This window comes from Callithrix jacchus, chromosome 2 (genome assembly GCF_049354715.1).
Source record: "Callithrix jacchus isolate 240 chromosome 2, calJac240_pri, whole genome shotgun sequence".
Lineage (NCBI taxonomy): Eukaryota > Metazoa > Chordata > Mammalia > Primates > Cebidae > Callithrix > Callithrix jacchus.
In genome coordinates this window covers 12,773,720-12,801,637 of record NC_133503.1, presented here as the reverse complement: position 1 = coordinate 12,801,637, position 27,918 = coordinate 12,773,720, and the positions used below count along the sequence as shown (strand labels likewise).

Genomic DNA, 27,918 nt, shown 5'->3' with positions numbered 1-27,918 from the left:
TGTGATGCTGGCTGGAAAATGGGTGAGTGGGACTTACTTGGTGTGATGTGACAGCATGACCCACCGGTTCACCAGTGGATTCCTCTGCTCTGCCGCCAATGCAGGACCTCTCTCCACGGCCACATCCATCTCTCACGTGCCTTTCCCCACCGCGGAAGCAGCCCATGCGGCACTCAGCAATTCTCCACACTCCAGAGGCGCAGCTGGGTGGCCACTCGGTGTCCCCCAGATTGCCTCTCCCGCTCCAGGCCGCAGGGAAAATGCACCTATGACTCGCACTACCTCCCCCCATGACACACCCATCCCTGAAACATTGCTCAGTTCTCCAGTCAGTTCCAACACCTCAACCACCCTGGCCTCCAAGTTTGCCTTCAAGGTTGAAACCAGTCCACCCACTGTCTTGGTCTATGCGGCCACCACTGAGTGCGCGTATCCAACGAGCTTTATAATCACCGTCTCCCATCCCACCTCCATCTGTGTGACCACAACGCAGGTGGCCTTCACCAGCTCTTACACCCCCACCCCCGAGACACAGACGCCAGTGGCCACCGTCACCAGTCCTTACCCTATTACAACTACCGAGGAAGGAACATCAGCGACGACCTCTTCTCCCTCTATCACCACGGCAAGGGACACTCCCACAGTGACAGTGTCACCCTCCTCCTCTGTCTCAGCCACACACACAGCCTTCCACACTACGATCTCCTCTACAACTAGAACCATAGAAAAGACGACCCTGCCCACTGGAAGTGCCCATACGACCCTGTCCCCAACTCCCGTGTTTACGACCCTCACAAGAGCAGTGACTTCTACCACCCCCATCACTTCCTCAACCACTTCCACAAAGACAGTGACTTCCGTGACAACTGTGGCCTCTCAGCCCACAGCCACTAATATGTTATCGACACTCATCAGTAGCATTTTATCTTCCACACCTGTCCCGAGCACAGAAACGATCAGCAGTCATACCACAAGCACCGCTCCTCCATCTGCCTTCGTGACCACACTCCCCGCTATCATCACCAGGTCTACACCCACATCTGAGACCACGCACCCTACTTTTCCCACTAGCACTGTCCCAGACTCCACGACCAAAATCACCTTTTCCACAAGTACAACAGGTATATTGTCCACCACCATTACTCTCCCACCCACCTCTTCCTTTCTCCAGACCACAGAAACAGCCATGACTCCTACAACAAACTTGTTCACCACCACCACTGAGACCACATCCCACAGTACTTCTAGCTTCACTTCTTCAATCACCAGCACCGAGACCACCTCACACAGTACCCCCAGCTTCACTTCTTCAATCACCAGCACCGAGACCACCTCACACAGTACCCCCAGCTTCACTTCTTCAATCACCAGCACCGAGACCACCTCACACAGTACCCCCAGCTTCACTTCTTCAATCACCAGCACCGAGACTACCTCACACAGTACCCCCAGCTTCACTTCTTCAATCACCAGCACCGAGACCACCTCACACAGTACCCCCAGCTTCACCTCTTCAATCACCAGCACCGAGACCACCTCACACAGTACCCCCAGCTTCACCTCTTCAATCACCAGCACCGAGACCACCTCACACAGTACTCCCAGCTTCACCTCTTCAATCACCAGCACCGAGACCACCTCACACAGTACTCCCAGCTTCACTTCTTCAATCACCAGCACCAAGACCACCTCACACAGTACCCCCAGCTTCACTTCTTCAATCACCAGCACCGAGACCACCTCACACAGTACACCCAGCTTCACCTCTTCAATCACCAGCACCGAGACCACCTCACACAGTACTCCCAGCTTCACTTCTTCAATCCCCACCACCGAGACCACCTCACATAGTAGTCCCAATTTTGCCTCTTCAATAACCAGCACTGAGACCACCCCACACAGTACTCCCAGCTTCACTTCTTCAATCCCCACCACCGAGACCACCTCACACAGTAATCCCAGCTTCACTTCTTCAATCCCCACCACCGAGACCACCTCACATAGTAGTCCCAACTTTGCCTCTTCAATAACCAGCACTGAGACCACCTCACACAGTACTCCCAGCTTCACTTCTTCAATCCCCACCACCGAGACCACCTCACACAGTACTCCCAGCTTCACTTCTTCAATCCCCACCACTGAGACCACCTCACATAGTAGTCCCAATTTTGCCTCTTCAATCACCAGCACTGAGACCACCTCACACAGTATTCCCAGCTTCACCTCTTCAATACCCACTGCCAAGATCACCTCACACATGTCTTCAGACCCCACTACCGAGACCACTTCATATAGTACTCCCATCTTCACCTCTTCAATCCCCACAATGGAGACCACATCACAAAGTACTCCCAGCTTCACCTCTTCAATCCCCACCACCGAGAGAACCTCACACACTACTCCCAGCTTCACCTCTTCAATATTCACCACCGAGACCACCTCATACACTACTCCCAGCTTCACCTCTTCAGTCACCAAAACCAAGACCACTTTACACACTACATCCAGCTTTACCTCTTCAACAACCACCGAGTCTACCTCACACAGTACTCCGAGCTTCACCTCTTCAATACCAACCACTGACACCACCTCACACAGTACTCCCAGCACCACCTCTTCAATCTCCACCACTGAGACCACCTCAGACAGTACTCCCAGCTTCACTTCTTCAATCCCCGCCTCCAAGACCACATCCCACAGTACTGCTAGTTTCACCTCTTCAATCCCCACCACCTACACCACATCACACAGTACTTACAGCTTCACCTCTTCAGTCCCCATCACTGAGTCTACTTCACATAGTACTCTCAGTTTCACCTCTTCAGTCCCCATGACCGAGACCATGTCACACAGTATTCCCAGCTTCACCTGTTCAGTAGGCACCACAGAGACCACCACACACAGTACTCCCAGTTTCACCTCTTCAATTCCCACCACCACAAGCATCTCACACAGTATTCCCAGTTTCACCTGTTCAATCTTCACCACAGACACCACCTCACAAACTACTCCCAGCTTCATTTCTTCAGTCCCCACCACTGAGACCATCTCACACACTACTCCCAGCTACACCTCTTCAATCTCCATCACCGACACCACCTCACACAGTACTAGCTTGACCTCTTCAATCTTCAGTACAGAGACCACCTCACACAGCACTCCCAACTTCACCTCTTCAATCCCCACCACTGAGAAAACCACCCACATTACTCCCAGTTTCACCTCTTCAATATTCACAACTGGAAGCACCTTACACACTACTCCCAGCTTCACCACATCAATAGCCACCACCAAGACCACCTCACACACTACTCCCAGCTTCACCTCTTCAATCCCCACCACAGAGACCACCTCAGACAGTACTCCTAGCTTCATCTCTCCAATCTTCACCTCCGAGAGAACGTCATACAGTACTCCCAGCTTTACCTTTTCAATCCACACCACCGGGACCACCTCACACAGTACTCCCAACTTCACTTCTTCAATTTCTATCACCGAGACCACCTCAGGCAGTACTCTTGGCTTTACCTCTTCAATCCCAACCACAGAGATCACCTTTCACACTACTTCCAGCTTCGCCTCTTCAATACCCACCACCAAGACCACCTCACACAGTACTCCCAGCTTCACCTCTCCAATCCCCACCACAGAGACCACCTCAAACACTACTCCTAGCTTCACCTCTTCAATACTCACCTCCAAGACCACCTCACACAGCACTCCCAGCTTCACCTCTCCAATAGCCACCACCAAGACCAACTTACACAGTACTCCCAGTTTCACCTCCTCAATTTTCACAACAGAGACCATGTTACATACTACTTCCAGTCTCAGCTCTTCAATCCCCACCACCAAGACAACCTTACACAGTACTCCCAGCTTCACCTCTTCAAAACCCACCACAGAGACCACCCCACACACTACTCCCAGCATCACCTCTCCAATCCTTACCACCGAGACAACCTCACACATGACTTCTAGCTTCACCTCTCCAATCCCCACCACAGAGACCACCTCACACACTAGTCCTAGCTTCACTTCTTCAATCTTCACCACCGAGACAACCTCACACAGTACTCCCAGGCTCACTGTTTCAATCCCTACCACTGGGACCACATCACACAGTACTCCCAGCTTCACTTCTTCAATCCTTACCACCAAGACCACCTCAGGCAGTACTCCCACCTTTACCTCTTCAATCCCCACCACAGAGACCACCTCTCATACTACTCCCAGCTTCACCTCTTCAATACCCACCACCGAGACAACCTCACACACTACTTCCAACTTCACCTCTTCAATACCCACCACCAAGACCACCTTACACAGTACTCCCAGTTTCACTTCTTTAATCCCCTCTTCAATACTCACCACAGAGACCACCTCACACGGTACACCCAGCTTCACCTCTCCAACCTTCACAACCGAGACCACCTCATACAGTACACCCAGCTTCACCTCTTCAATCTTCACCACCATGACCAGCTCACACAGCACTCCCAGCTTCACCTCTTCAATACCCATCACCAAGACCACCTCACAGAGTACTCCCAGCTTCACTTACTCAATCCCGACCACCGAGTCCACCTCACACAGTACTCCCAGCTTCACCTCTTCAATCTTCACCACCAAGACTGCCTCACAGAGTACTCCCAGCTTCACTTCTTCAATCCCCACCATCGAGACCACCTCACAGAGTACTCACAGCTTTACCTCTTCAATCACCGCCACCGAGTCCACATCTCACACTACTCCCAGCTTCACCTCTTCAATACCCACCACCGAGACCACCTCACACAGTACTATGAGCCTCAGCTCTTCAATCTTCACAACTGAGACCACCTTCCAGACTCCTTCCAGCTTCAGCTCTTTAATCCCCACCACCGTGACAACCTCACACACTACTCCTAGCATCACCTCTTTAATCCCCACCACTGAGACAACCTCACATACTACTTCCAGCTTCACCTCTCCAATCCCCACCAAAGAGACCAGCTCACACACTACTCCTAGCTTCACCTCTTCAACCTTTACCTATGAGACCTCCTCACACAGTACTCCCAGATTCACCTCCTCAATCCCCACCACCGAGACCACCTCATATACTACTCCCAGCTTCACCTCTTCAATCTTCACCACCATGATCACCTCACACAGCACTCCCAGCTTCACCTCTTCAATCCCCACTACCGAGACCACCACACACAGCACTCCCAGCTTCACCTCTTCAATTCCCACCACTGAGACCACCTTATATACTACTCCCAGCTTCACTTCTTTAACCACAACCACGAAGATGACTTCAGTCAGAACTACCAGCTTCACCTCTTCAATACCCACCACAGAGACCATCTCACAGAGTACTCCCAGCTTACCTTCTTCAATCCCGACCACTGAGACCACCTCACACAGTGCTGCAAGCTTCAGTTCTTCCATCCCCACCACTAATTCCAGCTTCACCTCTTCAACCCCCACCACTGAGAACACCTCACACAGTACTCGCAGCTTGACTTCTTCAATACCCACCAACGAGACTACCTCACATAGTACTCCCAGCTTCACTTCTTCAATCCCCACCTCCAAGACCACATCCCACAGTACTCGCAGCTTCACCTCTTCAATCCCCACCACTGAGACCACCTCACACACTACTTCCCAGAGCACCTCTTCAGTCTTCACCACCGAGACCACCTCACACAGTACTACCAGCTTCACTTCTTCAATCCCCACCACCAAGTCCACCTTACACAGTACTCCCAGTTTCACCTCTTCAAATCCCACCACTGAGACCTCCTCACGGACTACTCCCAGCTTCACCTCTTCAATCCCGACCACTGAGACCACGTCACACACTACTCCTAGCTTTACCTCGTCAATCTTCACCTCCACAACCAACTCACACAGTACTCCCAGCTACACCACCTTTTCAATCCCCACCACCAGGACCACCTCACACAGTACTCCCAGCTTCACTTCTTTAATTCCCACCACTGAGACCATCTCAGTCAGTACTCCCAGCTTTACCTCTTCAGTCTCCACCATGGAGATTACCTCTCACACTCCTCCCAGCTTCTCCTCTTCCATACTGGCCACCAAGACCACCTCACACAGTATTCCCACCTTCACCTCTTCAGTTCCCACCATGGAGACCACCTCATACACTACTCCCCGCTTTACCTCTTCGATCTTCACTACCGAGACCACCTCACACAGTACTCCCAGTGTCACCTCTTCAATCTTCACTACTGAGACCACCACACACAGTACTCCCAGTTTCACCTCTTCAATCTTCACAACCGAGACCACCTTACACACTACTTCCAGCTTCACCTCTTCAATCCCCACCACTGAGACAACCTCATACAGTACTCCCAGCGTCACTTCTCCAATTCCCACCACCGAGACAACTTCACACACTACTCCTAGCTACACTTCTTCAATCTTCATCTCCACAACCACCTCACACAGTACTCCCACCTTCACTTCTTCAATCCCTACCACTGAGACCACCTCTCACACTACTCCCAGCTTCACCTCCTCAAGACCCAGCATCGAGACCACCTCACGGAGTCCTCCCAGCTTCACTTCCTCAATCCCGACCACTGAAACCACCTCACACACTACTTCCAGCTTCACCTCTTCAATCATCACCACAGAGACCACCCCTCATGGTACTACCAGCTTTACCTCTTCAATTCCAACCACCAATACCACCACACACAGTACTCTCAGCTTCACCTCATCAATCATCACAACCAAGACCACTTCACACACTACACCCAGCTTTACCTCTTTAACAACCACCATCGAGACCACCTCACACAGTATTCCCAGCTTCACATCTTCAATCCCCACCACCGAGACCATCTCACACAGTACTCCCAGCTTCAGTTCTTCAACCACAACCTCCAAGACCACCTCACACAGTACTCCCAGCTTCATTTCTTCAATTCCTACCACTGACAGAACCTCACACAGTACTCTCCGCTTCACCTCTTCAGTCTTCACTACCAAGACCACATCACAAAGTACTCCCAGCTTCACCTCTTCAATCATCACAACCAAGATCACTTCACACACTACACCCAGCTCTACCTCTTCAAGATTCACCATCAAGACCACCTCACAAAATACTCCCAGCTTCACATCTTCAATCTCCACCACCGAGACCACCTCGTATACTACTCCCAGCTTCACCTCTTCAATACCCACCATTGAGACCACATCACAGAGTACTCCCAGCTTCACTTCCTCAATCCACATGACCAAAACCACCTCACACAGTACTCCCAGCTTCACCTCTTCAATAGTCACCACCAAGACCACCTCACAGAGTACTCCCAGCTTCACCTCTTCAATTCACCCCACCGAGACCACCTCACACAGCACTCCCAGCTTCACCTCTTCAATACCCACCACTGAGACCACCTCACAGAGTACTCCGAGCTTCACTTCCTCAATTCTGATCACTGAGACCACCTCCCACAGTACTCCCAGCTTCACCTCTTCAGTCTTTACCACCAGGACCACCTCACAAAGCACTCCCAGCTTTACCTCTTCATTATCCACCACCAAGACCACCTCACACAGTACTCCCAACTTCACCTCTTCAATAATCACAACCAAAACCACGTCACACACTACACCCAGCTTTACCTCTTCAATCCCTACCACTGAGACCACCTCACAAAGTACTCCCAGCTTCAGTTCTTCAACCAAAACCTCCAAGACCACCTCACACAGTACTCCCAGCTTCACTTCTTCAATTCCTACCACTGACAGAACCTCACACAGTACTCTCCGTTTCACCTCTTCAGTCTTCACTACCAAGACCACATCACAAAGTACTCCCAGCTTCACCTCTTCAATCTTCACAAACAAGACCACTTCACACACTACACCCAGCTCTACCTCTTCAATCACCAGCACGAAGACCACCTCACCCAGTACTCCCAGCTTCACTTCTTCAATCTCCACCACCGAGACCACCTCATATACTACTCCCAGCTTCACCTCTTCAATACCCACCATTGAGACCACATCACAGAGTACTCCCAGCTTCACTTCTTCAATCCACACGACCAAAACCACCTCACACAGTACTCCCAGCTTCACCTCTTCAATAGTCACCACCAAGACCACCTCACAGAGTACTCCCAGCTTCACCTCTTCAATTCGCCCCACTGAGACTACCTCACACAGCACTCCCAGCTTCACCTCTTCAATACCCACCACCAAGACCACCTCATACAGCACTCCCAGCTTCACCTCTTCAATACCCACCACTGAGACCACCTCACAGAGTACTCCCAGCTTCACTTCCTCAATCCCGACCACTGAGACCAGCTCACACAGTACTCTCAGCTTCACCTCCTCAATATCCACCACTGATACCACCGTAGACTGTACTCCCAGCTTCACTTCTTCAATCTACATGACCAAAACCACCTCACACAGTACTCCCAGCTTCACCTCTTCAATAGTCACCACCAAGACCACCTCACAGAGTACTCCCAGCTTCACCTCTTCAATTCGCCCCACCGAGACCACCTCACACAGCACTCCCAGCTTCACCTCTTCAATAGCCACCACTGAGACCACCTCACAGAGTACTCCCAGCTTCACTTCCTCAATTCTGACCACTGAGACCACCTCACACAGTACTCCCAGCTTCACCTCTTCAATACCCACCACTGATACCACGGTAGACAGTACTCCCAGCTTTATCTCTTCAATCCCCACCACAGATACCACTTCTCACATTACTCCCAGCTTCAACTCTTCAGTACCCACCATGGAGACCACGTCACACAGTACTCCCAGCTTCACCTCTGCAATCTTCACCACAGAGACCACCTCACTTAGTACTCCCCGCTTTACCTCTTCAATTCCCACAACTGAGACAAGCTCACACAGTACTCTCAGCTTCACCTCTTCAATCATCACAACCAAGACCACTTCACACACTACCCCCAGCTTTAACTCTTCAACATCCACCATCAAAAGCACCTCCCACAGTATTCCCAGCTTCACATCTTCAATCGCCACCACCAAGACCACCTCCCACAGTACTCCCAGCTTCACCTCTTCAGTCTTTACTACCAGGACTGCCTCACACAGCACTCCCAGCTTTACCTCTTCATTATCCACCACCGAGACCACCTCACACAGTACTCCCAGCTTCACCTCTTCAATACCCACCACTGAGACCACCACATACAATACTCCCAGCTTCACTACTTCAATCCACACTACTGACACAACCTCACACACTACCTCCAGCTTCAGCTCTCCAATCCACACCACCAAGACCAGCTCACACACCACTCCCCACTTCACCTCTTCAATCTTCACTACCGAGACCACCTCACACAGTACTCCCAGCTTCACCTCTTCAATAATAACAACCAAAACCACATCACACACTACACCCAGCTTTACCTCTTCAATCCCCACCACCGAGACCACCTCACAAAGTACTCCCAGCTTCAGTTCTTCAACCAAAACCTCCAAGACCACCTCACACAGTACTCCCAGCTTCATTTCTTCAATTCCTACCACTGACAGAACCTCACACAGTACTCTCCGTTTCACCTCTTCAGTCTTCACTACCAAGACCACCTCACAGAGTACTCCCAGCTTCACCTCTTCAATTCGCCCCACCGAGACCACCTCACACAGCACTCCCAGCTTCACCTCTTCAATACCCACCACTGAGACCACCTCACAGAGTACTCCCAGCTTCACTTCCTCAATCCCGACCACTGAGACCAGCTCACACAGTACTCTTAGCTTCACCTCCTCAATATCCACCACTGATACCACCGTAGACAGTACTCCCAGTTTCACTTCTTCAATCCACACGACCAAAACCATCTCACACAGTACTCCCAGCTTTACCTCTTCAATAGTCACCACCAAGACCACCTCACAGAGTACTCCCAGCTTCACCTCTTCAATTCACCCCACCGAGACCACCTCACACAGCACTCCCAGCTTCACCTCTTCAATACCCACCACCAAGACCACCTCATACAGCACTCCCAGCTTCACCTCTTCAATACCCACCACTGAGACCACCTCACAGAGTACTCCCAGCTTCACTTCCTCAATCCCGACCACTGAGACCAGCTCACACAGTACTCTCAGCTTCACCTCCTCAATATCCACCACTGATACCACCGTAGACTGTACTCCCAGCTTCACTTCTTCAATCTACATGACCAAAACCACCTCACACAGTACTCCCAGCTTCACCTCTTCAATAGTCACCACCAAGACCACCTCACAGAGTACTCCCAGCTTCACCTCTTCAATTCGCCCCACCGAGACCACCTCACACAGCACTCCCAGCTTCACCTCTTCAATAGCCACCACTGAGACCACCTCACAGAGTACTCCCAGCTTCACTTCCTCAATTCTGACCACTGAGACCACCTCACACAGTACTCCCAGCTTCACCTCTTCAATACCCACCACTGATACCACGGTAGACAGTACTCCCAGCTTTATCTCTTCAATCCCCACCACAGATACCACTTCTCACATTACTCCCAGCTTCAACTCTTCAGTACCCACCATGGAGACCACGTCACACAGTACTCCCAGCTTCACCTCTGCAATCTTCACCACAGAGACCACCTCACTTAGTACTCCCCGCTTTACCTCTTCAATTCCCACAACTGAGACAAGCTCACACAGTACTCTCAGCTTCACCTCTTCAATCATCACAACCAAGACCACTTCACACACTACCCCCAGCTTTAACTCTTCAACATCCACCATCAAAAGCACCTCCCACAGTATTCCCAGCTTCACATCTTCAATCGCCACCACCAAGACCACCTCCCACAGTACTCCCAGCTTCACCTCTTCAGTCTTTACTACCAGGACTGCCTCACACAGCACTCCCAGCTTTACCTCTTCATTATCCACCACCGAGACCACCTCACACAGTACTCCCAGCTTCACCTCTTCAATACCCACCACTGAGACCACCACATACAATACTCCCAGCTTCACTACTTCAATCCACACTACTGACACAACCTCACACACTACCTCCAGCTTCAGCTCTCCAATCCACACCACCAAGACCAGCTCACACACCACTCCCCACTTCACCTCTTCAATCTTCACTACCGAGACCACCTCACACAGTACTCCCAGCTTCACCTCTTCAATAATAACAACCAAAACCACATCACACACTACACCCAGCTTTACCTCTTCAATCCCCACCACCGAGACCACCTCACAAAGTACTCCCAGCTTCAGTTCTTCAACCAAAACCTCCAAGACCACCTCACACAGTACTCCCAGCTTCATTTCTTCAATTCCTACCACTGACAGAACCTCACACAGTACTCTCCGTTTCACCTCTTCAGTCTTCACTACCAAGACCACCTCACAGAGTACTCCCAGCTTCACCTCTTCAATTCGCCCCACCGAGACCACCTCACACAGCACTCCCAGCTTCACCTCTTCAATACCCACCACTGAGACCACCTCACAGAGTACTCCCAGCTTCACTTCCTCAATCCCGACCACTGAGACCAGCTCACACAGTACTCTTAGCTTCACCTCCTCAATATCCACCACTGATACCACCGTAGACAGTACTCCCAGTTTCACTTCTTCAATCCACACGACCAAAACCATCTCACACAGTACTCCCAGCTTCACCTCTTCAATAGTCACCACCAAGACCACCTCACAGAGTACTCCCAGCTTCACCTCTTCAATTCACCCCACCGAGACCACCTCACACAGCACTCCCAGCTTCACCTCTTCAATACCCACCACCAAGACCACCTCATACAGCACTCCCAGCTTCACCTCTTCAATACCCACCACCAAGACCACCTCATACAGCACTCTCAGCTTCACCTCTTCAATACCCACCACTGAGACCACCTCACAGAGTACTCCCAGCTTCACTTCCTCAATCCTGACCACTGAGACCACCTCAAAAAGTACTCCCAGCTTCATCTCTTCAATACCCACCACTAAGACCACATCACAGAGTACTCCCAGCTTCACTTCTTCAATCCATACAACCAAAACCACCTCATACAGCACTCCCAGCTTCACTTCTTCAATACCCACCACTGAGACCACCTCACAGAGTACTCCCAGCTTCACCTCTTCAATTCCCCCCACCGAGACCACCTCACACAGCACTCCCAGCTTCACCTCTTCAATACCCACCACCAAGACCACCTCAGACAGCACTCCCAGCTTCACCTCTTCAATACTCACCACTGAGACCACCTCACAGAGTACTCCCAGCTTCACTTCCTCAATCCCGACCACTGAGACCAGCTCACACAGTACTCTCAGCTTCACCTCCTCAATATCCACCACTGATACCACCGTAGACAGTACTCCCAGCTTCACTTCTTCAATCTACACAACCAAAACCACCTCACACAGTACTCCCAGCTTCACCTCTTCAATTCGCCCCACCGAGACCACCTCACACAGCACTCCCAGCTTCACCTCTTCGATACCCACCACTGAGACCACCTCACAGAGTACTCCCAGCTTCACTTCCTCAATTCTGACCACTGAGACCACCTCACACAGTACTCCCAGCTTCACCTCTTCCATACCCACCACTGATACCACTGTAGACAGTACTCCCAGCTTTATCTCTTCAATAGCCACCACTGAGACCACTTTACAGAGTACTCCCAGCTTCACCTCTTCAATCCCCACCACAGACACCACTTCTCACATTACTCCCAGCTTCAACTCTTCAGTACCCACCATGGAGACCACGTCACACAGTACTCCCAGCTTCACCTCTGCAATCTTCACCACAGAGACCACCTCACTTAGTACTCCCTGCTTTACCTCTTCAATTCCCACAACTGAGACAAGCTCACACAGTACTCTCAGCTTCACCTCTTCAATCATCACAACCAAGACCACTTCACACACTACCCCCAGCTTTACCTCTTCAACATCCACCATCAAAACCACCTCCCACAGTATTCCCAGCTTCACATCTTCAATCGCCACCACCGAGACCACCTCACACAGTACTCCCAGCTTCACCTCTTCAGTCTTTACTACCAGGACTGCCTCACACAGCGCTCCCAGCTTTACCTCTTCATTATCCACCACCGAGACCACCTCACACAGTACTCCCAGCTTCACCTCTTCAGTCTTTACCACCAGGACCGCCTCACACAGCACTCCCAGCTTTACCTCTTCATTATCCACCACTGAGACCACCTCACACAGTACTCCCAGCTTCACCTCTTCAGTCTTTACCACCAGGACCGCCTCACACAGCACTCCCAGCTTTTCTTCTTCATTATCCACCACCGAGACCACCTCACACAGCACTCCCAGCTTCACCTCTTCAATACCCACCACTGAGACCACCTCACAGAGTACTCCCAGCTTTACTTCCTCAATCCCGACCACTGAGACCACCTCACACAGTACTCCCAGGTTCATCTCTTCAATACCCACCACCAAGACCACCTCATACAGCACTCCCAGCTTCACCTCTTCAATACCCACCACTGAGACCACCTCACAGAGTACTCCCAGCTTCACTTCCTCAATCCCGACCACTGAGACCACCTCACACAGTACTCCCAGGTTCATCTCTTCAATACCCACCACCAAGACCACATCACAGAGTACTCCCAGCTTCACTTCTTCAATTCATACAACCAAAACCACCTCATACAGCACTCCCAGCTTCACCTCTTCAATACCCACCACTGAGACCACCTCACAGAGTACTCCCAGCTTCACTTCCTCAATCCCGACCACTGAGACCAGCTCACACAGTACTCTCAGCTTCACCTCCTCAATATCCACCACTGATACCACCGTAGACAGTACTCCCAGCTTCACTTCTTCAATCTACACGACCAAAACCACCTCACACAGTACTCCCAGCTTCACCTCTTCAATCAGCACCACCGAGACAAGCTCACACAGCACTCCCAGCTTCACCTCTTCAATACCCACCACCAAGACCACCTCATACAGCACTCCCAGCTTCACCTCTTCAATACCCACCACTGAGACCACCTCACAGAGTACTCCCAGCTTCACTTCCTCAATCCCGACCACTGAGACCAGCTCACACAGTACTCTCAGCTTCACCTCCTCAATATCCACCACTGATACCACCGTAGACAGTACTCCCAGCTTCACTTCTTCAATCTACACGACCAAAACCACCTCACACAGTACTCCCAGCTTCACCTCTTCAATCAGCACCACCGAGACAAGCTCACACAGCACTCCCAGCTTCACCTCTTCAATACCCACCACCGAGACCACCTCACACAGCACTCCCAGCTTCACCTCTTCAATACCCACCACTGAGACCACCTCACAGAGTACTCCCAGCTTTACTTCCTCAATCCCGACCACTGAGACCACCTCACACAGTACTCCCAGGTTCATCTCTTCAATACCCACCACCAAGACCACCTCATACAGCACTCCCAGCTTCACCTCTTCAATACCCACCACTGAGACCACCTCACAGAGTACTCCCAGCTTCACTTCCTCAATCCCGACCACTGAGACCACCTCACACAGTACTCCCAGGTTCATCTCTTCAATACCCACCACCAAGACCACATCACAGAGTACTCCCAGCTTCACTTCTTCAATTCATACAACCAAAACCACCTCATACGGCACTCCCAGCTTCACCTCTTCAATACCCACCACTGAGACCACCTCACAGAGTACTCCCAGCTTCACTTCCTCAATCCCAACCACTGAGACCAGCTCACACAGTACTCTCAGCTTCACCTCCTCAATATCCACCACTGATACCACCGTAGACAGTACTCCCAGCTTCACTTCTTCAATCTACACGACCAAAACCACCTCACACAGTACTCCCAGCTTCACCTCTTCAATCAGCACCACCGAGACAAGCTCACACAGCACTCCCAGCTTCACCTCTTCAATACCCACCACCAAGACCACCTCATACAGCACTCCCAGCTTCACCTCTTCAATACCCACCACTGAGACCACCTCACAGAGTACTCCCAGCTTCACTTCCTCAATCCCGACCACTGAGACCACCTCACACAGCACTCCCAGCTTTACCTCTTCAATACCCACCACCAAGACCACATCACAGAGTACTCCCAGCTTCACTTCTTCAATTCACACAACCAAAACCACCTCACACAGCACTCCCAGCTTCACCTCTTCAATCAGCACCACCAAGATCAGCTCACACAGCACTCCCAGCTTCACCTCTTCAATACCCACCACCGAGACCACCTCACACAGCACTCCCAGCTTCATCTCTTCAATACCCACCACTGAGACCACCTCACAGAATACTCCCAGCTTCACTTCCTCAATCCCGACCACTGAGACCAGCTCACACAGTACTCTCAGCTTCGCCTCTCCAATACCCACCACTGATACCACCGTAGACAGTACTCCCAGCTTCATCTCTTCAATAGCCACCACTGAAACCACCTTACAGAGTACTCCTAGTTTCACCTCTTCAATCTTCACAACCGAGACCACTGTACACACCACTTCCAACTTCAGTTCTTCAATCCCCATCACAGAGACAATCGCACACAGTACTCCCAGCTTCACGTCTTCAAAACTCACCACGAAGACCACCTCACACACTACTATGAGCATCACTTCTTCAATCCCCACCACTGAGACGACCTCCCACACTACTCCCAGCTTTACCTCTCCAATCCCCACCACAGAGACCACCTCTCACACTACGCCCAGCTTCACCTCTTCAGTACCCACCACAGAGAACACGTCACACAGTACTCCCAGCCCCACCTCTGCAATCTTCACCACAGAGACCACCTCACTTAGTACTCCCCGCTTTACCTCTTCAATTCCCACAACCGAGACAATCTCACACAGTACTCCCAGCGTCACCTCTTCAATCATCACAGCCAAGACCACTTCACCCACTGCACCTAGGTTCACCTCTTCAGTACCCACCACAGAGACCACATCACACAGTACTCCCAGCTTCACCTCTGCAATCTTCACCACAGAGACCACCTCACTTAGTACTCCCCGCTTTACCTCTTCAATTCCAACAACTGAGACAATCTCACACAGTACCCTCAGCTTCACCTCTTCAATCATCACAACCAAGACCACTTCACACACTACACCCAGCTTTACCTCTTCAACATCCACCATCAAAACCACCTCCCACAGTACTCCCAGCTTCACATCTTCAATCGCCACCACCGAGACCACCTCACACAGTACTCCCAGCTTCACCTCTTCAGTCTTTACCACCATGAGCACCTCACAAAGTACTCCCAGCTTCACATCTTCAATCCCCACCACTGAGACAACCTCATATACTACTCCAAGGTTCCCCTCTTCAGTCTTCACCACCATGACCACCTCACACAGCACTCCCAGCTTCACCTCTTCTTTACCCACCACTGACACCACTGCACACAGTACTCCCAGCATCACCTCTTCAATCTTCACCACCGAGATGACTTCACACAGCACTTCCAGCTTCACCCCTTCAATCCCCACCACCGAGACCACCTCACACAGTACTCCCAGTTTCAGTTCTTCAACCACAACCTCCAAGACTACCTCACACAATACTCCAAGCTTCACCTCTTCAATACCCACCACCGAGTCCACCTCACACAGTACTCCCAGCTTCACCTCTTCAATCCCGACCACCAAGACCCCCGCACACAGTACTTACGGTTTCACCTCCTCAATCCCCACCACCGGTACCACCTCACACAGTAGTCCCAGCTTTACCTCTTCAAACCCCACCACTGAGACTACCTCACACACTAAGTCCAGCTTCACCTCTCCAATTACCATCATTGAGACCACTACACACACTACTGCCAGTTTTACCTCTTCAATCTTTACCATGGAGACCACCTCACTCTGTACTCCCAGCGTCACATCTTCAATCACCACAACTGAGACCATTTCACACACTACACCCAGCTTCATCTCTTCAATCACGACTACTGAGACCAGCACACACAGTACTCCCTGCTACCCCTCTTCAGTCCCTACCACCGACACGACATTTCACAGTACTCCCAGCTTCACCTCTTCAATGTCCACCACCTCGAGCACCTGGCAAAGAACTCCAAACTTTGCCTTTTCAATTCCCACGACAGAGACCACCTCACACACTACTCCCAGATTTACCTCTTCAATCCCCACCATCGAGACCACCTCATACACTACCAGCTTCACCTCTTCCATTCCTACCACTGACACCACCTCACACAGTACTCCCAGTATCACATCTTCAATCCCCACCACTGAGACCACCTCATACACTACTCCCAGCTTCACCTCTTCCATTCCTACCACCGACACCACCTCAAACAGTACTCCCAGTATCACATCTTCAATCCCCACCACTGAGACCACCTCATACACTACTCCCAGCTTCATCTCTTCCATTCCTACCGACACCACCTCAAACAGTACTCCCAGTATCACATCTTCAATCCCCACCACTGAGACCACCTCATACAGTACTTCCAAGTTCAACTCTTCCATTCCTACCACTGACACCACCTCACACAGTACTCCCAGTATCACATCTTCAATCCCCACCACTGAGGCCACCTCATACACTACTCCCAGCTTCATCTCTTCCATTCCTACCACCAACACCACCTCACACAGTGCTCCCAGTATCACATCTTCAATCCCCACCACTAAGACTCCCAGGTTCACCTCTTCAGTCACCACCAGCGAGACGACCTCACACAGTACTCCAATCTTCACTTCTTTAATTCCCACCACTGAGACCACCTCACACAGTACTCCCAGCTTCACCTTTTCAATCCCAACCACTGAGACCACCTCACACACTAGTCCCAGGTTCACTTCTTCAGTACGAATCACCAAGACCACCTCCCACAGTAGTTCCAGCTTCATGTCTTCAATCTTCACCACCAAGATCACCTCACACAGTACTCCCATCTTCACCTCTTCTATCTCCACTACTGAGACCACCTCCCACAGTTCTCCCAGCTTCACTCCTTCAATCCCCACCACTGAGCCCACCTCACACACTATTCTCAGCTTTCCCTCTTCAACAACCACCACCAAGAACACCTCAAACAGTACTACCAGCTACACCTCTTCCATCCCCACCACTAAGACCACCTCGCAGAGTACCCCCATCTACACCTCTTCAATCTTCACCACCAAGTCCACCTCACACAGTACTCCCAGCTTCACCTCTTCAATCACCATATCCAAGACCACCTCACACACTACTCCCAGCTTTATCCCTTCAACAATCACCACGGAGACCACGTCAAACAGTACTACAAGCTACACCTCTTCAATCCCCACCACTGAGACCACCTCACACAGTACTCCCAGCTTCACCTCTTCAATCCCCACCACTGAGACCATCTTACACAGTACTCCCAGCCTCACCTCTTCAATCCCCACCACTGAGACAACCTCACAGAGTACTCCCAGCTTCATATCTTCAATCCCCACCACCGAGACCACCTCACACAGTACTCCCAGCTTCACTTACTCGACCATCTACTCCACAGCCAGCACATTCACAACTGCCATCACCTTAACTCCCACTTCCTTGGAGACTGGGGTGACCTCCACAGCTGTAACTCCATCTTCTTGGAGTACAGACATCCCCACCACAACACTAATAACTGCTGCGCCCTCATCTTTGGGTGCCAGCACTTCCTCGACTACAGCTACACACCTTCCCTCTACACCCACTGATGTCAGTACCTCACCATCCCCAACACACATCATTTCATCTTCTCCCTCCATCTCAAATACAGAAAGCTCATCCCTTGTGAGCACACCCTCTCCCACCATTTCCACCATGAGAACGACCCTCGGAGTTACTGAAAACACCCCAATCAGTTCCCTTAGTACCAGTATTCTGGTTACACCTGAAACCCCAACGCATACCCCTCCTGTACTGACCTCTGCCACCGGGACACAAACGTCCCCTGTACCTACCACTCTCAGCTTTGGCAGCACGGATTCCTTCACGTCCGCTCTTGATACTCTTCCTCCATCAGCAACCTTGAGCACCATCATGTCAACATCAGAGGCGCCTGTTACTAGCACACATTCACCCACCCTTAAAACAAGTCCTTCAGCCCTCTCCGTGCAAACTTCACTCACGTCTCCAAGTGAGTCTGCGACGGAATCTTTCACTAGGGGAAGGACATCTACAAATGCAGTCGTGACTCCTTTCAGTGCCATCATCTGGTCCTCAACACCCACTACCATAATGTCCTCTTCTCCGTCTTCCGCCAGCATGACTCCAGCATTCTCCACTACCACTCGTTCTGCCCCTTCTTCACCACACATTTTCAGCACAGAAAATGTGAGTTCCTCTTCTGTCACAGCCTTTCCTACTCTCTCTTCCTCTGCAACTGCCAGCCTGTCTCCAACCAGCTCCTCTCTGACCACAACTCTCACTGAAATAACCCCCTTTTCTTATATTTCTCTTCCCTCCACCACACCCTGTCCAGAAACTATAACAATTACAATAGTCCCAGCCTCTCCCACTGATCCGTGTGTTGAAATGGATCCCAGCACTCAAGCTACTTCCACCACCATCCCATTAATCGTCTTTCCCTTTACCACTGAAATGGTCACCAGTCCCAGCTCCATCAGTCTGCGAACTGCCCTTCCTACGTATATGGACACTTCTTCCGTGACTCCAGGAAGTTTGCCCAGCATCGCAACCAATGCTTCCAGTTCCACAGGCACTGGGACTGTACCTACAAGCACAGTTTTCACAAGTACTCAAATGCCCATCAGTGAGACCTGGCTGAGCACCAGCTCCATAATCCCCCCACCTCTTCCTGGAGTCTCTACCATCCCACTTGCCACGAAACCAAGCACTAGCCTTCCGACTGTCCTGAGGACTTCAAGCAAGTCAACACACTCCTTCCCACACACCACCAGGACTTCAGAGACACCAGTGACCACTACCCAGACACCTACCACCCTCACATCACGCAGGACAACTCCCGTCACTTCCCAGATGACCACACAGTCAAGGCTGACCACCACTGCAGGTTGGACCTTCTGCCTCCCTCTTCTGCCTCCTCCCTCCCCTGCAAAATTCCTGTGTCACTGAGGTCAGGCTGTATCCTGACCTTCCTTTTCTTCCCATGTTTCCCAGGCACCTGTGACAATGATGGCACCTGGGAACAGGGCCAGTGTGTTTGCCGTCCGGGGTTCTCTGGGGACCGCTGTCAGCTCCAGAACACATGCCAGAATGGGGGTCGTTGGGATGGCCTCAAGTGCCAGTGTCCCAGCACCTTCTATGGTTCCAGTTGTGAGTTTGCTGTGGAACAGGTGGATGTAGGTGAGTCACCAGAGCTCTGCCTTCTGCACTTCCCCAGACTTATCCCTGTGTGCGACCTGGAGGCACCCATGCCATTTTGCCCAATCCTTCCCTCCCTGCCATCTCTCCCATGCCCTCCACTGCCCTGTGTCCTCACCCTTAAGAGGTGGCTGGGAACCACATTCCCTCCTAAGCCCATTTCTTGACTTGGGTTGCTTGGATATATATCCGTTTCCAACTGCTGCTGCACCAACACACACAACCCTGGCTGCTGAAACAACACGACGTTACCATGTTACAATTCTGTAGATCAGAAGTCCGACGTGGGTGTCACTGGGCTGAAATCCAGGCGTCACCAGGGCTGTGTTCTCTTCCAGAGGCTCCAGGGAAGCATCCACTTCCTTGCCCTTTGCAACTTCTGGAGCCTCCCATGTTGCATGTGCCAGGGTCCCTGGCTCCATCTTCCAAGCCAGCAAGCCTGCATCCCTCTGGGTCTTTCTCCCATAGCCTCATCTCCCTCTGATGGGCTCTGGGCTCCCTCTGATGGACTCTGGGCTCCGCTATTGCTTCTTCCACTGTTAAGGACTCTGTGAGGACTTTGGATCCTCCCTGAATTGTCCATGTTAATTTTTACAAGATCAGCTGATTAGGCCAGGCACGTGGCTCACGCCTGTAATCCCAGCACTTTGGGAGACAGAGGCGGGCAGATCACCTGAGGTCAGGAGTTTGAGACCAGCCTGGCCAATGTGGTGAAACTCTATCTCTATTATAAGCATAAGCACTAGTCAGGTATGGTGGTAGGTACCTGTAATCCTAGTACTCAGGAGGCTGAGGCAGGAGAATCTCTTGAACCCAGAAGGTGGAGGTTGCAGTGAGCTGAGATTTCACCACTGCACTCCAGTCTGGATGACAGAGTGAGCGAGACTGTCTCAAAAAAAAAAAAAGAAAAGAAAAAAAGAAAAATCAGCTGATTGTCTTGTAATCCCTGCATTTTGGATGTCCATGGGGGGAGGATTGCTTAAGGCCAGGAGTTCAAGACCAGGTTGGACAACACAGTGAGACCCCATCTCTACAAAAAAAATATTTTTTAAAAATTACCTGGGCATGGTGGCATGTCCCTATGGTCCCAGCTACTCAGGAGGCTGAGGCAGGAGGATCAATTGAGGCTTGGAGGTCAAGGCTGCAGTGAGCTATGATCCAGTCACACTGTTGTGCTCCAGCCTGGACGACAGAATGAGACCCCATCTCAACAATAAAAAAGAGTTAGGCTGATTAGCAATCGAATTCCATCTGCACCCTTGATCCTCCCTTGCCATGTAGTACAGCATACTCACCGTTCTGGGGATTAGGACACAGACACCCGCCCACCGCGGGGGTAAATGGGAGGGACCACAGGCTCACCGCTGTGTTCCTGCCTGCTTCCCCTCATCTCCACACAATCCCCCCCCTTTCCTTATTTCCTTTTTTTGACAGAGTCTTGCTGTGTCACCTAGGTCTGAGTGCAGTGGCACAATCTCAGCTCACAGCAATTTCTGCCTTCTGGGTTCAAGCGATTCTCCTGCCTCAGCCTCCTGAGGCCTAATGCATCCTTGAATTCCCACCTCTGTTCCTGCCTCTGTGCATCAGTCCTCAGGGATCTTGGAGAGGAGCAGCAGGAGGAGCCTGTGGGTTGGGGGGAGGTGGAGGTGGTAGTGGTGTCAGACAAAACCAGACGGAGAAGTGACTAGGGACATGCATGCTGTGTGCAGACTCAGTGGAGACCGAGGTGGCCATGGAAGTGTCTGTCGACCAGGAGTTCTCCTCCGACCTCAACGACAACACTTCCCAGGCCTACAGGGATTTCAACAACACCTTCTGGAATCAGGTAAGGGGCAGGGGGAGGGGAATTTAAGGTTCTCCCCTGGGTGTGAGGTTGGGCGTGTGGGTGCCCTCAGGCCCGCAGGTTCAAGACTTGAGCCCTGGGGTCCTTGGTGTTCCAGATGCAGAAAATTTACGCAGGCGTGCAGGGCTTCACCTTCAAGGGTGTGGAGATCCTGTCCCTGAGGTAGGGGACCCGTCTGGGGCTGTGGAGGCGGCGCTGCGTGGGGCAATGTGCACAGAAAGAACACATTCCTTGCTTTTGTAATCATCAGGTTTTATAAAGAGAGGGGTGGAGGGGGATGGAGGGGGTACACAAAGAATCACTCCTTGGGGTATTTTTTGAGATCGTTTTCTGGGGCTATTTCTCTGGAGGAGGGGTGGTGCCTCTCTTCTTCAGCACACTGGAGGGAGAGAAGTTACAGGGACATGTGGGAAGGTGGTGTCTGGATTGGTGACTTCGTCTCCCTCTGCCTTGCCCCTGCTCTACTGGGTGGGTCCGCATTAGAGAGAGAGAAAAAGAAAGAGAGAGGAAGAGAGAGTGCACCCAGGGGCGCCTGGTGGACGATGGCGTGATACAACACAAAGAGAACGTCAGGCTGGATGTTGGGGCTCACACTTGTAATCCTAGCACTTTGGGAGGGCGAGGTGGGTGGATCGCCTGAGATCAGTTCAAGACCAGCCTAGACAACATAGTGAGAATCCATCTCTACAATAATAATAGCAATAATAAAATGATTAGCTAGGCTTGGTAGTGCATATCTGTAATTTCAGATACTTGGGAGGCTGAGGAGGGAGGATCACTTGAGCCGGGGAGTTAGAGGCTGCAGTGAGCTAAAATTACAACACTACACTCCAGCCTGGATGACAAGGGAAGACCTTGTCTCTAAAAAACAGAGAGAGAGTAGGTCAATCATTCCTTGTCCTGCCTTCCCAGGCTGACCAAGTCAGGGATGCTGGCAGCCTCTTCTGAAAAGGATACCATGACCTCTGCCCCCTTTCCCCTCTGGTGCACGTCAGTGCCCATGGGGCACTCTCTAAGTCTGCGGCCCCCTCAGGAATGGCAGCATCGTGGTGGACTACCTGGTTCTGCTGGAGATGCCCTTCAGCCCGCAGCTAGAGAGCGAGTACGAGCAGGTGAAGATGGTGTTGAAGGAGGGGCTGCAGAACGCCAGCCAGAACTCGGACAGCTGCCAGGACTCCCAGAGTGAGCCTGGGCTGGAGGGAGGGGCCAGGCCAGAGCCGCTACCCCAGCCCACTCCAGCTCAGCCAGGGGCCTCTGGGCTCAGGTGCCAGCCCTGTGGTACCTCTGGCAGGTGGGGAGAAGGGGCACGAGTCCACACACAACAGCGTCAAGGGTGGGGCTAGGGAGGGTCTCCCCAGGACCTGCGTTTCCTGGATGAGATGAGGGAGGGAACAGGAGTCTTCCTTCGTGGCCCCTCCACACTCCTCCAGAAGGAGAGAGCCCTCGCTGCCCTCCCTGTGCCTGTCCTGATTTCTGGCCCTAACCCCTTGATCTTAACCCCTTGACCTGCCCCTTCCATTCCATCTGTGCCTGTGTTCCCGCAGCCCTGTGCTTTAAGCCTGACTCCATCAAGGTGAACAACGGCAGCAGGACAGAGCTGACTCCGAAAGGTGAGGGTGGCGTAAAGGGCTGAGTGGTCTTCCATGACTCCTGCCACCAGGGACGTTTGCCCATTGAAGCTGGGGGGGCAGGGAGAGGCCTTCGACGGAGGCAAGTGATGTGACTCAGGGCAGCCCTTCCTGCGCTGGTTAGTGGCTTCCACCTGAGGACAGCAGGGGCCACGAGGAGAGGGTGAGGGTGCTGGGGCAGGCCTCCCCTCATCTAATCCCAGGGTCTACCCCATGGCACCCCACCAGGAAATGGAGTCCTGGTCGCGCATTTTCAGAGGCACCATAATCGGGCCCCTGGATAGAATGGATGAGGTCCTTGTCTCTCTGCAACCCCCTCCCCAACCCCCTAGCCATCTGCCGCCGCGCCGCTCCCAAAGGCTATGAGGAGTTCTACTTTCCCTTGGTGGAGGCGACCCGGCTCCGCTGCGTCACCAAATGTACGTCGGGCGTGGACGACGCCATCGAGTGTCACCAGGGCCAGTGTATTCTGGAGAGGAGCGGTCCTGCTTGTCGGTGAGGCCCCACCATCAGCTTCGCCTGAGCCCCGCCCACTCATTCCAGGATGAAACCCCACCCCATGCCCCACTCCGGCTCTGCCCCCAGGCCCTGTGGTGGAGCCTGGTCCCCAGAGTCCTGCTCCAAGCCCACCCCCCTTACCCTAAGGTGGAGGAGCCCTGCCTCAGAGCTCTGCTCCATAGCCCTAAGGTGGAGCCCCGCCTCCTTGCCTAGGATGCAGTCCCACCCCTCTCCCTAGGGTAGAGCCCCGCCCCCTTGTTTCAGCGTGGAGCCCCGCCTCCTCCTTCTAGGGTGGATCCCCACCCCCTTGTTCTAGTGCAGAATCCCGCCCCCTGGTTCTAGGGTGGAGCCCCGCCCCCTAGTTCTAGTGTGGAGCCCCGCTCCCTTGCCTAGGGTGCAACCCACTCCCCTGGCCCTAGGCTGGAACCCGCCCCGCCGCCGGCCTAAGGTGGAGCCCCGCCCCTCTTCCGCCCCCGCGGGGTCCAGGAGCACAGGTGGATCCCGAGCTGGGAGGTGAAGGGATCCACCTTGCTCCCTTCCACAGCTGCTTCTCCACGGACACGCACTGGTTCTCTGGCCCACGCTGCGAGGTGGCCATCCACTGGAGGGCGCTGGTCGGGGGCCTGGCGGCGGGCGCCGCCCTACTGCTGCTGCTGCTGCTGGCGCTGGGCGTCCTGGTGGTGCGCTCCCGAGGAGGGGGCGGCCAGCGCCGAGGCCGGTGAGCCCGCCGGGTGGAGCCGGAGGGCGAGGGTGGGCAAGGGGCCCAGGCAGCCGGCCCTGCCTGACCGCTCGCCCACCCACCTAGGTCCTGGGACCAGGACAGGAAATGGTTCGAGATCTGGGATGAGGAAGTCGTGGGCACTTTTTCAAACTTGGGCTTCGAGGAGGACGACACAACGGGTGAGTCCTGCCTCCCGGGGGAAGCGGGCAGGGGCTTTCCTGGGCACCACTGCGAGGACAGATGCCCTCCCTGCCTTCCTCCAATCTCCTCCTTCCCCTTCTCTCTTCAGTTTCCTTCCTCTTCCCTTCTCTCTCTCTCTAGACAAGGATAAAAATTTCCATGTGGACTTGGAGAACGTGGACACCACCATGAAGGTGAGGGGCTAAAGTGGGGGGCCCAAGGAACTCTCCAGCCTCCATTCCAGATTCCCTCCCCAGGCACCACCAGGGCAGGGAGGGGGCTGGGCTTGCATCAGCAGTGACCTCCCAAACAAGTGGCTCCCTGTTCCAGTCCCTCACTGTAACTCCGCGACAGGTGCACATCAAGAGACCGGAGATGACCTCGTCCTCAGTGTGAGCCCTGCGGTGCCCCCTCACCACCCACTCTGCCCTGCCTGGGACACAGGGTCCGAACTGCGTCCATTTCAAGAGGCGGCCCTAGGACCCGTGCAGCCCAGGCTCCTGCTGTTCTTGGGCACAGAGACTGTTCCCCCAAATCACATCCATCTCTTTCCAACCTGGCTGAAATACACCTAGAAACCAGTTCACGTCCAGACTCTTCCACTGTGGAACCTTGGGCAAGTCAGTAACGAGCCTCAGTTTCCTCACTTGAAAAATGGGTACAACATTCCTGTATGATACCTCGCCCGGTTGTTGTGAAAACCACAGGGGCTTGGCCTTGGTCAATTCTTGGCCCCACTCTGCCCTCCCATCTCAGCCCTCATGTTTCCATTGCCTCTCTAGGATCCTCCAATTCTCTTGTCCTTCACCTGGTCTCCGGCCCTGGTTCTTATTTTCCCTTTCAATTCTCTACTGCCTCTTTCTTACCTTGAACTTGGAGGCAGCCTGCAGCCCATCCCATTTCCTGCCCTCTCCAGATCAAACTCCCTTATGTGTCTCTTGCTCTCATTCCTTGTATTTTCTCCCCTTCTGAGCCCGTTCCTTCATCCGTCCTGTCCCCAGTCCCCCAGCCCTACATCTCCCCCAGTTTTGGTCTTCTCCCCTTCTCCCTCCTGGTAGCCTCCCCCGAGAATGCTTACCTCCTCCATCCCAGTGTCCCAGCCCTAAATCTTCCCTCCTCTCCCCACACCCCCATCCCTGGCAATGTCTAGATAGCCTCTGTGTTTTAGGATACCCCAGCTGCTGTTCCCTCCATCACACCACCACCCTATTCTCCATTCTCCATCTCTTTCACCCATGGGGCCCCGTGGGTGGGGGCAGGGCATGAGTTCCCCAATCCCCAAGGAAAGGCAGCCCCCTCAGTTCCCCTCCTCCTCATTCCCCTAGACCTCTCTCCCCTCCACCCTCAATACTGCCTTTTCCCATCCCCTCCTTTTTCCCTTCTCTCCTCTCTCTCCCGGGTGTCACCTCCATTCCTTCGGTAACTCTGAGCCCTGAAATCCTCAATCTCCTTGGTCAGGAAGATCTGCTTTGGGGACAGGAGGTCGGCACATCTCCAGGTCTCCATGTGAACACAATACAGAGTTGATTGCAAAAGAAGCTGCTCTCTGTCTGTCTCCCTTTCACCTCCCAGTGGTCTCCACTTGATTGGAGAACAGGGATTTCCAGAGATGGTGCTGCAGGAGGATCCTGGGAGCACCTGAGTCTCCCAGGAAGGAAGGAGCAGATCTGTGGGTCCCCTTGGGGACCATGACGTTCCTCATAAAAACACAGAGGTTGGCAGGAACCCATTTTGTTGGGGAGTGGCTGGGGGCCCCTGAGTTTCATCATCTGTGCTCTCCCCACCCCCACCACTGCTGGGACCTCTACACAGGGGGCTTAGGGAGGAATGAGACCCCTGGTGCTGGGTCAGGAAGGTGGGTGGCCCCGGGGCTAGGGCCGCCTGGTCCAGCCACCCTTTGCAAGAATGGGTAAAGCTGGGCCTCGCCAAAGATCTCGAGTCCCCCCTACAAGACCCCCAAACCCTGATAGCCAACGCACACAGCAGAGCCTGTCCATGCTTTCATGGTGCCCTTCTGTTCCTGCTATCTTGGGCAGTCAGGCCTGTCTGAGGAGACAAGGGTGATCAGAAATACTGTGTCCCCTTGGCTGTTTGGGTGTGGGCTTGGGAGAGGCTCCTGTGATCTTTGCCCTGGGCAGGGGCCCATCATGGCCTTTCATCACCTCTGACTCTGGGCAGGGTGGAGACCAAGACCATAAAGTCTCAGGAATGAATGGGCACACTGACCAGGAGAAGGGCTGGAAGCTGCACATTTGGAAAGGACCATGTTGAGGCGGGGGATGGGGAGGGATGGCTGGAAGAGAGAGGGGCTTCCCAGGGTGGGAATGGAGGGTCCTTCACTTGGTCTGGGCTGTTGCCAGCTGCCCCTTCTATGGTTTTGAACTTCTTTTTCCATGCTGACCCACTCCCTGGCACTTCTTGGCCCCCACCTCCTGGCACCTGTGGTGTGCTCTCACCTCTAGCCTGCATCCCTCCCTCGTGCGCGGCTCCACCCGCAGTGACTCTGACTTCTGCTGAGAGAGAGAGAGACCCTGGCTCAGGGCAGTCACTGCTCCAGGACTTATAAGGGAGGAGGGTGGACAGGCTGCCCTTTTGTTTAACTCACCGTGGTCACCTAATATCATCACCTCACCCCTACCCCGAGACAGGCACAGGC

At 52.9% G+C, this 27,918-nt stretch overlaps 1 protein-coding gene across 1 annotated transcript in view; it reads left to right on the top strand.

The window, feature by feature from the left end:
• The window catches only part of MUC3A (mucin 3A, cell surface associated), a 29,430-nt gene extending 2,633 nt beyond the window's left edge, over positions 1-26,797 (top strand). Inside the window, exons 2-12 of the mRNA XM_078365737.1 lie at positions 105-20,081; positions 20,189-20,374; positions 22,102-22,217; positions 22,333-22,397; positions 23,269-23,417; positions 23,780-23,845; positions 24,196-24,358; positions 24,906-25,079; positions 25,167-25,261; positions 25,404-25,456; positions 25,617-26,797. Of these exons, the coding sequence (XP_078221863.1) occupies positions 105-20,081; positions 20,189-20,374; positions 22,102-22,217; positions 22,333-22,397; positions 23,269-23,417; positions 23,780-23,845; positions 24,196-24,358; positions 24,906-25,079; positions 25,167-25,261; positions 25,404-25,456; positions 25,617-25,658 (21,086 nt within the window). The 3' untranslated portion in view covers positions 25,659-26,797. The remainder of the gene's footprint in view (positions 1-104; positions 20,082-20,188; positions 20,375-22,101; positions 22,218-22,332; positions 22,398-23,268; positions 23,418-23,779; positions 23,846-24,195; positions 24,359-24,905; positions 25,080-25,166; positions 25,262-25,403; positions 25,457-25,616) is intronic.
• Positions 26,798-27,918: the final 1,121 nt, after the last annotated feature.